General features: G+C 46.6%; 1 protein-coding gene across 1 annotated transcript in view; it reads right to left on the reverse strand.

The window, feature by feature from the left end:
- The window catches only part of Inpp5a (inositol polyphosphate-5-phosphatase A), a 189,244-nt gene that overhangs the window by 38,492 nt on the left and 136,916 nt on the right, over positions 1-13,836 (reverse strand). The window contains exon 9 of the mRNA XM_087908310.1: positions 2,943-3,027. Coding sequence (XP_087764436.1) covers positions 2,943-3,027 — 85 coding nt within the window. The remainder of the gene's footprint in view (positions 1-2,942; positions 3,028-13,836) is intronic.

The raw sequence follows: 13,836 nt of genomic DNA on the forward strand, positions 1-13,836 counted from the left end.
TACTTAAGAAACTTAGAGTCCTCTCCCAAAAGCCACCCATCCTCTTGGGAAACCTTTCTCCAAACAGCGAGGACTATAGGAGACCTGGGTGGCTTTGCAGATGCATCCATCGGCCATCAGGCGACGTAAACTCACCATCCACAAGGCCAGTGTAATGAGGTCAGGGCTCCAGATACATCTAACACTTAGCAGATTACCATAAAGGTTCTCTAACAGACCAGGAGGTGACACTCATTTTGACCGGTTTCCTGACGACTCACAGAGGTAGACAGCAGCCACGAGATACAAAACCATCCATACTTTGAGAAAAGGAGACTATGCAGCTAGGTGAGACCTCCTGGTGCCTTCTCTAATTCCCCACAGTTCTACTCTCCAGTACCCGCATCATGGTCTGACCCACAGCAAAGGAGAGGTAGCTGCAAGACAGGGTGTTCCAGTCCCACCATCACTTGGCCCCCCCAGTATCCCTGCTTCCAGCTTAGCAAAGCAGCCAATACAGCTCTGGCTAGAAGCTACTAGAAAGCTATGTGGTACAGGGCAAGCTGATGACCCCCAGGGCACTTGCTAGCTTCCTTAGGGAACACACAAATGCAGAATGCTTCATTTCTATGATAACTGAAGCTGCCCAACTCTGTCCAGGCACCATAAGGAGGCAAAGGGCAGGCAGTGAAGCTAATGGCCCTGGTGAGCTCCTTGCTGACTTTGCATACAGCCCTACTGTATGGAACAGCCTCGTGTCCACTCACCACATAGCCAAAGTGTCCTCCCACAGAAACACATCCTGAAGGACAGATTCAGAGAGTGCCCATCAGCCATTCTGAGTCTGTTCAGATGGGTTGCTTTCTCTAATGGCCTGTGTTTATCCAGAAGGAAAAGTCTACTGTGAAGAAGCTCTCTGACCTTTCACCAACCACGGGCAGCTTTAGGCTGACCAGCACTGGCCTTCTAAGAGTCCCTTCCTCTCACAGTGGCTTCTCTGCTCCAAGTGGAAGCCTCTGGGGAGGCAGGGAAATCACCGTGTGCAGCAGAATTGCTGGCCTCCAGCAGCAAGCTGGCAACTCAGCTCAGAAGCTTGGGAACAAGAAAGTGAGGTCTGAGCAGTCTTTAATCTGACTGTTTTAGAAACTGCCCACACTCTTAGGTACTCCTTCTTCCTTCACGGCTCGGTTACGATGCACTGCTACTTCAAGGAAACTAAGTGACAATCACAGATCCTGTACAGGCCTAAGCTAGGTCCTCTACCTGGTTGTTCAGATAGTTGTTCTTGTGGGACTTCTAACAGTGGGAGTTGGGGGTATCTCTGACTCTTTTGCCTTCTCTTGGGACCCTTTTCTTCCTACTGGGTTGCCTCATCCAGCCTTGAAATCAGGGTTTGTGCCTGGTTTTATTGTAACTTGTTATACTGTGTTTGGTTGATATCCCTGGGAGGCCTGCTCTTTCTTTGATGAAAAATGGAGGAGGAGTGGGTCAGGGGAGAGGGGAGATGCAGGGGAAGGGAGGGGAAACTGCAGTCGGGATGTAATGTATAAGAGAAGAATAAAGGAAAAAATGATGTATTGCTACCAGGAGTCACTGAACACCCAGGATCCCCTTCCCACTGCCCACTGAACACCCAGCCAGGGAAGGCCCCTGCACCCACTGGGCATCTAGAGAGACCCCATGTACTACAAAGTTCAAATTGTACCCCACGGGTCTGCCCTGATGAGGTACCATCAGCTTAATTAAACACACATGATTTTAACGGCACATCACTCATTTCTATCAACCAAATGGAGACACTTGCTCAACTCTGTCTTTAAAAAATAATTTTCTACTGAGGATGGAAGATTAATGTGTGACAAGATTTGGAACTAATGAGAAGATAGTAATCTGAGGTGCTGCGTGACTTCATGCTGTCCTCACTGGGACCCTGCACGTGGATTTCAGAGTGCTGCCACGTGCTTTAAAGAGCCCAGGCAGGGTGGGTATGGAAGGCGAGAGGGGAAGTGTCTTACTTTTTGGCATCTCCAGTTTTCCGCCACCAGAGAAGGTGGTACATCCTAATCACATAAGAACCACGAAAGAGCTGAAAGAAGCAGGCACCCAGTTATCTATGCCAGGACTTTGGATGCCTGAGCACTTACCTGATGGCAGGTATGGCTCTCACTACAGAGAAATCTGGCCCTGAATCCAACGCCACAGTACTTGCTTTCCTTGGCAGCACACCCTAGCCACATAGGTTCCTTCCAACCTCAGTGGTTGGATCACTTGTCTTGTGTCAAAGTGTGCCAGCTGCAGTCACTCTAGGGACCCCAGGACCCTGGCCCCCAGCCTAGAGTCCCCAGCGTAGTCAGCTCTCAAGTTCCCTGAACCAAGAGAGTTTCAGTGGATTAGATCAAGTAGATCAACCAGTTTCCTGGTGTTTGATAAGATTAAGCAGTGGAAATTCCAGTGTGAAACAGCCCAGAGCTCAAGGGTACCCATCTCTGCAGGTACCAGAGCAGCAACACACAGTAGTTTCCCCCAGGCTGTTGTCTATAAGGGACACTGAGCCAGCAGGACACAGGGATGCCTTTGTTTTTTTGTTTTGTTTTGTTTTGTTTTGTGAGAAAGGGTTTCACTGTTTAGCCCTGGCTGTCCTGGAATGGAACTAAAGTTGTAGACCAGGTTAGCCTTGAACTCATAGATATCTGCCGGCCTCGGCCTCCTGAGTGCTGGGATTAAAGGCGTGCACCACCACTGACCCACTGGAATGCCTATTCTTAAGGCCAGTACTGGCTGACTGGCTAAATAACTATACAGACCCCTCCCTCCCCACCGGGCAAAATTTTTAACTTAAAAAAAAAAATAAGAAATCATAATCTATGACATAGAAGTTGCCTAGACAGACAGCATTTCTCTACCATTTCTCCACCGCAAGGAAACTCAATGCCCAGGCTGAGGAGGAAACCCATGCTACCTACCTCTACAACAGATTTGGAATCCAGGCGGAAGTTGAAGTCACCAAAGACAAAGTAGGAAACTTTCTCAAATCGCTGGTCGATGATTCTGGGAAGAGAAAAGGAGACAGTGGTGACCTGAAGCTGCAATGCTGACCAGCCCCACTGGGCCTGGACCAGCTACTCCTCCATGCTCCCCAAATGCTTCCTGCTATAAAGACACTATGGCGATTGCTTCCTGTACTCCAAAATCTAGTGCAAAGGCTACCATCAAGCACACTGCAACGAACAGCATTCAACAAATTTTCTGTATCCTCTGGCCAAATTATACACACACACTCCTATCTTCCCTGTAATTGTAATTGTATTTAATTTAAATGTTAATTTACAGAGAAAGTACATATCTTAACAGCAGTGTAGCCAGCCAGCAGCTTATCTATCATACCCGAGTGCTTCTCTGAGGGAAGGTGGCTGAGGAGTGCTGCCCTTTCACAGCAGGGAGGTTTGAGTCTGGTTGGGCCACAGGCTGTGCTCAGCTTTGGCCCTTCTGCTCTTCTCCCTGCTAACCCAGTGGGTGCCAGCACTGCTTGGAGTAGTAAGGGGAACTGAACCCATCCCGACAGACCCTGTTTGTCTCTCAGCCGGAATGTACCCGAATCACCTCTAGGAACTGGTTTTTCTTACTAACTGAAACCCCCCCCCCAACACACACACAGTATACTCTGATCATGGTTCCCCTCCCCCAACTCCTTCTAGATCCTCCCCACTCCCCACCCACCCAACTCCAAGAGCTTTCCTGTCTCTTTAAAAAACAAACAAACAATTTAAAACAAAGAAAATACACGTACAAAACCTTTAGACAAAACTGGAAACCATAGTACATGAGCAAAAGAACAGTACAAAAAAAAAAAAAAAAAAAAGCCCAAACAAAGCAGTAAGAGACAAAGTCTACAGAACTATCACTGGTTTCGTTTTCTGTTGGTCATCTACTGCTGGGCATGGGCCCTGCCCAAATAGTTAATATACCCAGTGAGACTCCATTGGAGCGAAATAGCTTTTCTTTTGCAAGTGGATATCAATTGGAGATAGTTTCTGCGTTAGGGGTGGGACTTGGTGCCCACTTCCCCTCCTCAGCACTGGAATCCCATTTGTGAACCTGAGCATGCTCTGTGTGTGCTGCCACAGTCTCTGTGAGTTCAGATGTGCATTAGTCTTGTATCTGGAAGACACTACTTCCTTGGTGATCTTTTTAAAAGAAAAGGAAAACTAACCCAGACAACCAGTGTGGGTTTTACAAGATATTGCCCATCAAGAGCCAGGCCCACAGGCTTCAGTGTTATTTCACTGAAGGGATCGAGGTCCAGGTCCTCCATATTGAAGCCCCAATGGGAAAGGACCAGTCTGTACTTCGCCTTTATGAAACTTCAAGGGGAACGTTCTTTGGAGCCCCAACTCCAGCAGTGCAGCTACAATCTCTGGACCAGAGTATAGCAAAGAAACTATCCCTACGTTATGCCACATTGTTCTTTGTTTTGTTTTTCTGAGACTGGGTTTCTCTGTAGCTTTGGAGCCTGTCCTGGAACTAGCTCTTGTAGACCAGGCTGACTTCAAACTCACAGAGATCCTCCTGCCTCTGCCTCCCAAGTGTTGGGATTAAAGGCGTGCACCACCACCGCCTGGCGCCACATTGTTCTTAAAAAAAAAAAAAGACATTATGAAACCTAGAACCTTGTACAATGAGTACACACCAAAACCAAACAAAACCTACAAGATCTGGAAAACATCCTGAGATAACACGGGCCCAGGAAGATAAATGCCACATGTTGTCTTTCACATGAATTTTAAGATTTGTGAGTTTAAGATAAGAGTATCTATAGAAATTAGAAAGCCAGAAAAGGCCCATGAGAAGAACAAGGGGGAAAATCCTAAAGGGGAGAAGGGACAGCCAACACACCTGACAGACAAAGGAGAGAATACTAGGAGTTAAAGGTTTAATGGAGGATAGGAGCAGTGACGGAGGAGCAGGTGTGGGTGAAACTTGCTACTTTATAAGCTAATTTAAAAATACTATAATAATTTAAAAAGAAGTTTAAATAGCGGCACTCTAATGGGTAGACACCTCTGCTCCCAGAAAACACAGACTATTAAATGAAAATCTCAGTGCCAAGCATAGGATAGCACTCTATAACTTACTGATCAGGGAGATTCCAGAGGTCTCCCCAAAAATATAGACTATTATCTATGCTCTTGGTTGCTCACCATAACTACATGACTACTTGGTAAGGCCCTATTGTCCTACTGTTGCACTTTGATTGTGGGACAGTGACCCTTTCATGGGGGTCACTGAAGACCATCAGAAAACACAAACATTTACTTTATGGCTTACAACAGTAGCAAAATTACAGCTATGAAGTAGCAACAAAAATAAGTATATTGTTTGGGTCACCACTACACGAGGAAATGTATTAAAGGGTTGCAGCTAGGAATGTTGAGAAGCACTATTGTAGAACATAGAGAAATCAATCTGCAAATGACCAGGAAAATCCACCCTATTTCACAGTGCCTCAAAGGTGATATGCAGGTGGCTGGGGAGAAAAGATAGTATGGGTTTATTCAAAGCTGAACCCTGCATTATTACAATAAAAAAATTACTATTACACCAGCAAGATATGCCCAGTGGTATACGAGTGGCATGACCATTATGGGAATAACCAACTTTCCCCTTCTAACCAGCCCCAAGCCAAACATTTTCTGATGGCATTTGGGGTTCTCTACAGGGGAAATTCATGTCTGCCACTGTAAACCTGGTCACAAGTTCATGGCTGGGGAGGTCCTAAGCTCTAGAGGGAACCTTCTACTGTTGTTTTGCTCAATGCATATGTTATCAACCCGCCTTCCAATTAGATATGTTTATACCCATAGACTGTTCTGTGCTCAACCTTGGTTAGAGAAGCTTCTATCTGCAGCAGCCAGTGATTAATACAGAGACTCAGGACTAGTCAAAGACCTGAAGATAAGTGACCGCTGACTGCTCAGCCCTGAATGGACTGTCTTTATTAACACCAACACCACCCCCTGCCCATCAAAGCTTGGGAACAGTGTTGAAGGGAAGTTGGGAAGAATAAAATCTGGAGGATAGGGAACAGTGCTATACAACGCTGTGTCTGGACACGACACATCCATACGCACACTTGCGAACCCACATCAGAGGGGATTACCAGCACGAGATTAAGCCATCTAACAGTTGAGTGAAGATGGAGATGGCCCTCACTATACTCACTAAAGAGCTGCCGGTAGCTAATAGTTAGTGGGGAAGGGAGAGTCAATTTTCTTAGAAGTGTGACCCCTGACAGGGTGCCCATGTTCCAGGGGATGACCCCATGCCCACAAGCATGGAGGCAGCACTAACTGGACTTAGTGAGTTATATTTTGTAAAGGACATGAAGATGAAGGTGGGAGGGGATGTGGTGGGGTTGGAGGAAGGGACTGTGGAGGATAGATGTATGAAATAAATAAAAATATTTTAATAAGCACAAACCACTACCAACAAAACCACTGATTCAAGTCACAATGCTGACTTCGGGTGAGGACACCAATGCTTCTGGCAGGGACACAAGGGTGCTGAGTAATAGGTCTCCAGTTCTGCCAGGAGTCTAGAGGAAGCAGAGAGTAAGCAGTATGTCAGAACCCAGAGGCCTGCTGCCCTCCCCCTTGCCCTGCTTGCCTCGTTCTCACCTACTCTCAAAAGGCTGTGGCCTGTCTTGTAACCTGTTTCCAACATCTCACTTTTGGTTTTGGAGTCCTAGACTACCTTCCCTGTCTGTGACCAGCCTGCCCTCCTCTTGGGGGTTGGATGGGGAGCAGGCACTTGAGGCAGGTGGCTTGGGGTCAGTACAGCTGTGAGACTCGCATGGTCTGGACATAGTGATGGGCTCTCTGAAGATGGGCCTGGGTCTCTCTTCCCAAGAGAGCGCCATGTCTATGGCACTGTGTCACACACACCTCCTCCCGTCTCTTCTCTTCCTTCTTGTCCGCCCCTCTTCTTCCTGACTCTGTATTTTAGAAGAAAAACAAACCAAAGCAAAACTCCAGCTTGAGTAGCTGCAGGGATGGCTGAAAGAATGAGTGATATCACATTCTGGACAGAAACACTTTCTATGTCTGAACATTTACTATTTTATCCTGTAAGCCAAAATATCTACCATGAGAAAGCAAAAGAACAGAGCTGGTGAGATACCCCAGCAGTTGAGGGTGCTTGCTGTACAAGCATGGAGACCCGAGTTTAATACTTGGGACCTACATAAATGTGGAATGAGAGAACTTACTCCATGTCCTCCACATGCTCATCACGGAACACTCGTGTACCTTAGGAAAACCAGTAGCCATAACAATAAAGACTCCCAGGTTAACCAAGTTTACTAGTGTTTTTCCTGTTGTTTGTTTTCTGGTTTGGAGAGTTTTGTTACAAAGACCGGCTTGGCCTAGAACACCTGTCTCAGTCCCAGACTGCAAGAATTGCAGACACACGATTCTTCCTTTACTTACACTTTTCCACCCCTCTTTTCTCCTTTTTGTTTTTGATTTTTTTATTGCTTTATAAATAATACCATTCAAAACTTCCACTTCCTTCCCCCGTCCCATTTCCCTCCAGCTCCCCCATTCACCCTCCCCCCTCTCCCTCCAGTCCTAAGAGTGGGCAGGGTACCCTGCCCTGTGGGAAGTCCAAGGCCTTCCCTGCTCCATCCAGGTTTAGGAAGGTGTTTGTTTTTGTTTTTTGAGACAGGGTTTCTCTGTGTTGTAGTCCTGGCTGTCCTGAAACTTACTCTGTAGAGCAGGCTAGTCTTAAACTCAGAGACCCACCTGCCTCTGCCTCTTGAGTGCTGGGATTAAAGGTGTACACTATCACTGCCTGACTACTTACACTTCTCTTAATGGGAATGAACATTACAGATGATCTGAACTTTTCATTTTCATGAATGCCTACACACACATGAATGACATACATACTTCAGAAGCTATGTTTCTCAAAGGCATATGCTAAGTACATATCACAGACACATCACCAGTATTCTACGTGCACAGGTTGCAGATACATATATCCAACTTCACACCTAGAATTCATCTCTACATAGAGAGGGATGGCTTTGAAGGACTCATCGGCAAAGCAGAGAAGAGAATTAACTTGCATTCATTGGTACTGATTTCTTGAGCCAAATACATTTGACTACACCTTCACTTCAAGGGTTCCCTCTCAAGTTCTGAGCTGGGAAGGGGCACTTTGGCTTTTTCTGTGGTCAAAAACAACTCAGCTGGTGTTCAAAGCTGCCAGGAGGTTATGCTGAGGAATCTTGGGAGGCTAATGGCACCCACAGACCAAATAATGTGGAACAAGTCAAAGTTGAGCTCAGTGTGAGGGCATCACAGGAGGAAGTGAATTCACAGGACACTATTGTGTGTCTACGTGGGCACATGGACCTGCAGGCTTGTGTGTGGGACAGTGGAAGCCGGTTCCTCTTCTGTCTTATCAACTAGTGTGAGCATCAAACACAATGGACTGCACTAAGTTTTGATGATATGCAAACAAAGGCCTGGAGAGCAACATAAAGGTCTCAGAAACTGCCAACAGCAACAGCGCACAACGACTTGGCTAATCAAATGGCAGAATCCATGTTAAAGCAAATTATTTAAAAAGCCTAGTTCAGATTTAAGCTGAGTGCACTAACTTTAGATGCTGTGTGCTTAGTGAGGGAATGCTGCTTTTGGGCCATTCCTCACAGGAGAGGTGCTGATGGGTCCTGGCTGCACCCCATGCTGGGCCTGTGATGACCCAGGAAGGCAATTTCACTGGCATGTCTTGATTCCTGTAAGACTATCATTAAAAACCTAAACTTTATCATGCTTTCCTGCCCTGCTCTTTTTGATATAATAGCCCAAGCCAATTAATAACAATGCCCATCTCTGAAGGTCGCACAGAAGCAGCAAGATAAAGGGGCTGTCACGGCCGAGGCAATCGCCTGAGTGCCAGGCCGGCGGCCCTCACGGCACTCACTTTTAATTTCTACATAGTGCCATTTGGACCAGAAAAAAAAGAGTTGTTTTAAAATTAATTACCTTGTCAGTGGCTATTATGATTAAAAAGGAGGCCCACATCAATATCATGTGCCTTATTCAGAAAGAGAATTACAAGAAGAGCCATAAAAATCAATTTTTTAGGCCTGGAAATGGTGTCTCTTGTTTGACAGGTGATTCCAGGATGTGACAGCCCCACTGGGGGAAGGGTGGCTTTTTTCTATCTGGCCAGGGCCTTGTTCCTGATCTAAGGACATTACCTACCACAATGCAATGGGTTCTGGACTTCAGGAGGAAGTCACCGTGAAGTCACCCTTTCAGCTGCAGTCACTTCCGTGTCACAGGAGCCTGAGATGCCCTGGACCTGCTGACGGTCCCTACGGCCACTGAGGCTGTAGAGGGCACCGAGGCAACATTCCACAGGGCGTGAGAGATGACAGCCTGCACGCGCTTGCTTCTTTTTGCATACCAATGAGCTGCAAAGGTCTGGAAGGTGGATTGAGCCATGACTCATTCATGCCATTCCCTGAAGTGCTTGGCTTTCTCCCCTTTTTACTCTTCAACCAATGGTTGGGACGCTAAATCTTTTGGCACTCTACTTTTAACTGCAGATTCTATATAAACTTAGAGATCAACAAAGGTTGGTTGTGTTCTCAGCTATGGAAGAAACCATGTTTGTTGATCAAATAATCTTACGGAGCTAAAATACTGATAATAAACAGTGACTAAATTACCCAAAATACTTGAGGGTGATTTAATTTCCTAAGTTTCTTTTCCTCATAAGTTATCCAGTCAGAAAAGCAAATTTAGCCAACAAAATAAATGCACAACCAGTCTGAAACCTCCCAGGCCCTCAGTCCTCAACCAACCCCCTGGAAGGTGCTGATAGAGACAAGATTTATCCCCATGAAGTCTGAAATCCTGGAGATCCTCAGTACAGAGGGTCGGACTGAGATATGAGAGTAACACTTCAGAGGCAAAGAGGCAAAAACCCAGCAGTAGTAGGACCACAGAACACCCAACACAGCTTGAGGTGGCTTGCAGAACCTCAGGCCTAGTCCTAGCACACCACACTCCTCATTCCTGACTATCCACTGACTCCAAGCATAGTGCCCTCGCCACACAGACATCTTCCCACCTTGACAGCCCATTTCATTCCTCCAGCAGCTGCCATCAAGCCCAGGGCACTCTGAGGCCCCTGCCCCCAGCACCATATAGGTCTGCTTCCTCCAGCAGAACACTGACAACCTGGGCCAAATGGTTCTGGCAAGTGAGCTACCTTCCTGACCTATGGGAACTGCTACTCCCCACCTGAATGGTAGCCTCTACCTTAGCAGGCTTTTGGTCCAAGCTTGGTACGTTCCTTCTAGGGAATGACCCAGGGCCACTGCACTGAAGAAGGGGCCTATAAGGAAGTCATGAAGGTTAACAAGGTCAGAGGGAACCTGACAGGAAAGGAAGAACCCCCAGAGTTGTTGGTTCTCTACCATGTAAGGGCACAGTGTCCATAAGCCATTTTTAGAGCCTGGCTTGCTGCCCTTAGCTTGAACTTCAGCCTACAGAATTGCAAGAAATGAATTTCAGTCAAGTCCCTTGTCTGAAGCCTTTTGCTGAAGCATCCAGCACTATCTGGGACAGTATTCAGCCCTAGGGCACTGGACAAAAGGACAACAAGACAGGCGGGGAAGACATGGGACATACCTAGACTCTGTAAGCTACTGGCCAAGGCTCCTTGTAACTTGGACTCCACCTATTTTCCCAGTACTCCAGTAAAGAATAAAATTATTGGTGGAATTTTGAGAGGTTGGGTTTTTCCTCTGGACAGGATGGGTTCCATCTCTCGGCGGCAGGGGGCATTCTGGGCTATAGCCACATGGGTCTGTCCCAACCTTGCAAAAGCCAGGCTCCTTGGTGATACATGTCCCACTGTGCTGGGGAAACTCTGTGCCCACTGTGCACCCCTAGGATGAGGGCTCCAAGCCTCTAATTCGCACCTTCTGGCTACAGGGCTGGTCCTCTCTTTCCGTCGGTCATCATTCTCATGTTTCCTAAGCACAGGGTCTAGATAGTGAACGGACTACTTTCCCTCCTCTCATTAGACAGCTCCACTGGCTACAAAAGCTCCACAGGCCACATGCAGGAACCTTAGCCTCTTGTGAATGCTTTATATTAGGCATCTAGCAGGAAAAACCACTAGGAAAGTTGAGGTTTCCAGAAACGGAGCAGCCCGTAAGACTCAGGTGCCCACGAGCACTCAAAGCAATGCTTAGCTTCACCAGCTCCAGGTAAATAAAAATCATGCTGCCTCCCCAAGACTGGTCAGCAGTGGGTAAGGCACCATTCAGTAAAATATTGAGACCCTCCAAGGGGGTCTCAACAAAAGAGTGGTGAGGCTCCACCAAGGGGAAGGTGATGAGAAGCCCCCAGAGCAGAAACATGCTGTAGATGGAGGCTGAATGTGAGGAAGCCATTCTCTGAGCAGTGCTGCTAATATTTACATATGCAGCACACACACACACACACACACACACACACACACACACACAACACATGTGTGACGATCTAAACCTGAGGCATGAAAAATAAAGAAATGCACAACTTGTGAGACAATAGCACGTAGCATGCAAAGAAACCCAGACACTGAATTCAGGTGGCACTGTGCAGTCACAGAGGCTCAGGACATAGACACAGGGTACCAACGGTACCTTACTTTGTTTCATTTCTTCAGAAAAGAGAAGAAAGGCAAAATGCACATGTCAGTCACTGAGAGGAGGTGTGTGGTTTTCTCGTCACAGCCTTCTACATGCTTTCAGACACCTGGATCCATGCTTAGTAAAATGAAGAACACACTGCTTGGGCCTTGGGGTTTCAGGCTGGTGACACATACAGCAAGTCTGGGCTCCAGGCCCTTCAACTTGCTGCGGGAATTCTGTGCTGTGCAGGGTGAGCTCCAGACAGTGGGTACCCTGAGGCCTCCAAAACTTAGGCTATAGGAACAGTCCACAGAAACACCTACACTCCTTCTCCAGGGCAGTGGGCAGCAAATGAGGTGCAAGAAACAGCTCTGTGACAGCAGCAGAGCATTCCAGAATGACCTAGATCCTTAGCAGGGAGCTCGCCTTTGCCTAGAGACGCAGTGCTTTTCTTCTGCTCACTGAACAGCAAGGCGAGTTCTGGGAACGGCCTAAAGAGAAACATTTAGATTGGAGGGTCTTTGAGCAGCCTGACAGCTGACGGATGACCATCCATAAAGCGACAAAGAGGGGCTGTGTGGCAGCCGGCGTCACATAGCCTCTCCCTGGGAAACTAATTGCTCCGGATTGTCCCAAGGAACATTATTTTTCTGGCAATCATTTCCTTTGAATGCCCAAAATGAGCATGAAACAACTCTTTTCACTGGACATAAAAGTTAAATGTCCCAATGTTGATCAAATTAACTTCAGCACTGTGACAATGGACTGTGTTTGTGAGAAAATAATGGGGGGACAGAGGGGTGCTTTATGCCAGGGTTTCACAGTTGTAATGTAAAAATGTCTCTGTTGAACTAGCCAGGCCACATTTCAAAGGGAACACTGAAGGCTCCTGTCACTTGGCAGAAAAAAAAATCTCATTTCATGGGCTAAGCACTCAGGAAGGTTTTAGGGCATGCTCACAGTTGCTGCCTCGGGGTCCTGGTTTAGTCACCCTAGATGCCCCCAAATGCTAACCCCGTGTCAAGAAGAATATCACACTGAGTATCACAGCAGTGTGACCAGGGCAGGCACCTCCTGGAGCCACAAGAGGGTAGAGGTCTTTGACATCCCGGTATCCCTAGGCCCTAACACAGATGCCTTCAAAATCCTGGGCCTCTGAACCTGCCTGAACTTCTCAGAACCTGACACTCTCCACCACCTATGAATTTTCTTTAAAATGTTTTCATAACTGGGTGTGGAAGTATACACCTTTAATCCAAATACTCAGATGGCAGAGGCAGGCAGATTTCTGTATATTCAAGGCCAGCCTGGTCTACAAAGCAAGTTTCAGGCAGCTAGGACTATACTGTAAGATGCTGTCTCAGAACAAAACAACATCCCATAAATACATATATATATATATATCCCCCCCCAGCACCACCAACACACACGTATACACACACACACACACACACACACACACACACACACACAACTTGGGGCTAAAGAGTAGGCTCAGTGGTTAGGAATACTTCCTCTTACAGAGGACCCAAGTTTAAATCTCAGAATTTATATGGCAGCTCAGTCCCAAAAAATACAATGTTCTCGTTTGTCCTCCATGAGTACCAAACACACATGCAGGCAAAGCACTCATACACATAAAATAATAAATAAATCTAAAACATTTTAATTTTTTCATAACTATTTATGGCTAAAAACCCACAAGTCACACAAAAATAGACACATTATCTGACACAAGAAGTCTTGGCTGGCCAGGCAAGGTGGCTCATGAGAGCAATACGAGTACTCAGGCAACTAATGCAGGAGAATTGCTGTGAGTTTCAGGCCAGTCTTGGCTACAGAGTAAGTTTGTGTCTCAAAAATCAAAAAAGAAGAGAAAGGAAGGAAGGAAAACAAAACTCTAAAACAAACCTGCAAAAAAAGAAAGAAAGAAAGAAAGAAAGAAAGAAAGAAAGAAAGAAAGAAAGAAAGCAAAGCAAGGCAATTCTAGTTGCGTGTGCCGAAGTGAGAAGTCAGTCCCTTACTGGCTCCCAGGTGTCTCAGGGACACATGTGTCTTTGCATGCAATGGTTCTAGTGCAGATAGGCATGCCGCTCACAGCTGAAGCTCCTAGAGAGTTGAGTCAACACTGGCTCTTGGACTTGTTTCCTTATAAC

This window comes from Myodes glareolus, chromosome 7 (genome assembly GCF_982192425.1).
Source record: "Myodes glareolus chromosome 7, mMyoGla1.1, whole genome shotgun sequence".
Classification (NCBI taxonomy): domain Eukaryota; kingdom Metazoa; phylum Chordata; class Mammalia; order Rodentia; family Cricetidae; genus Myodes; species Myodes glareolus.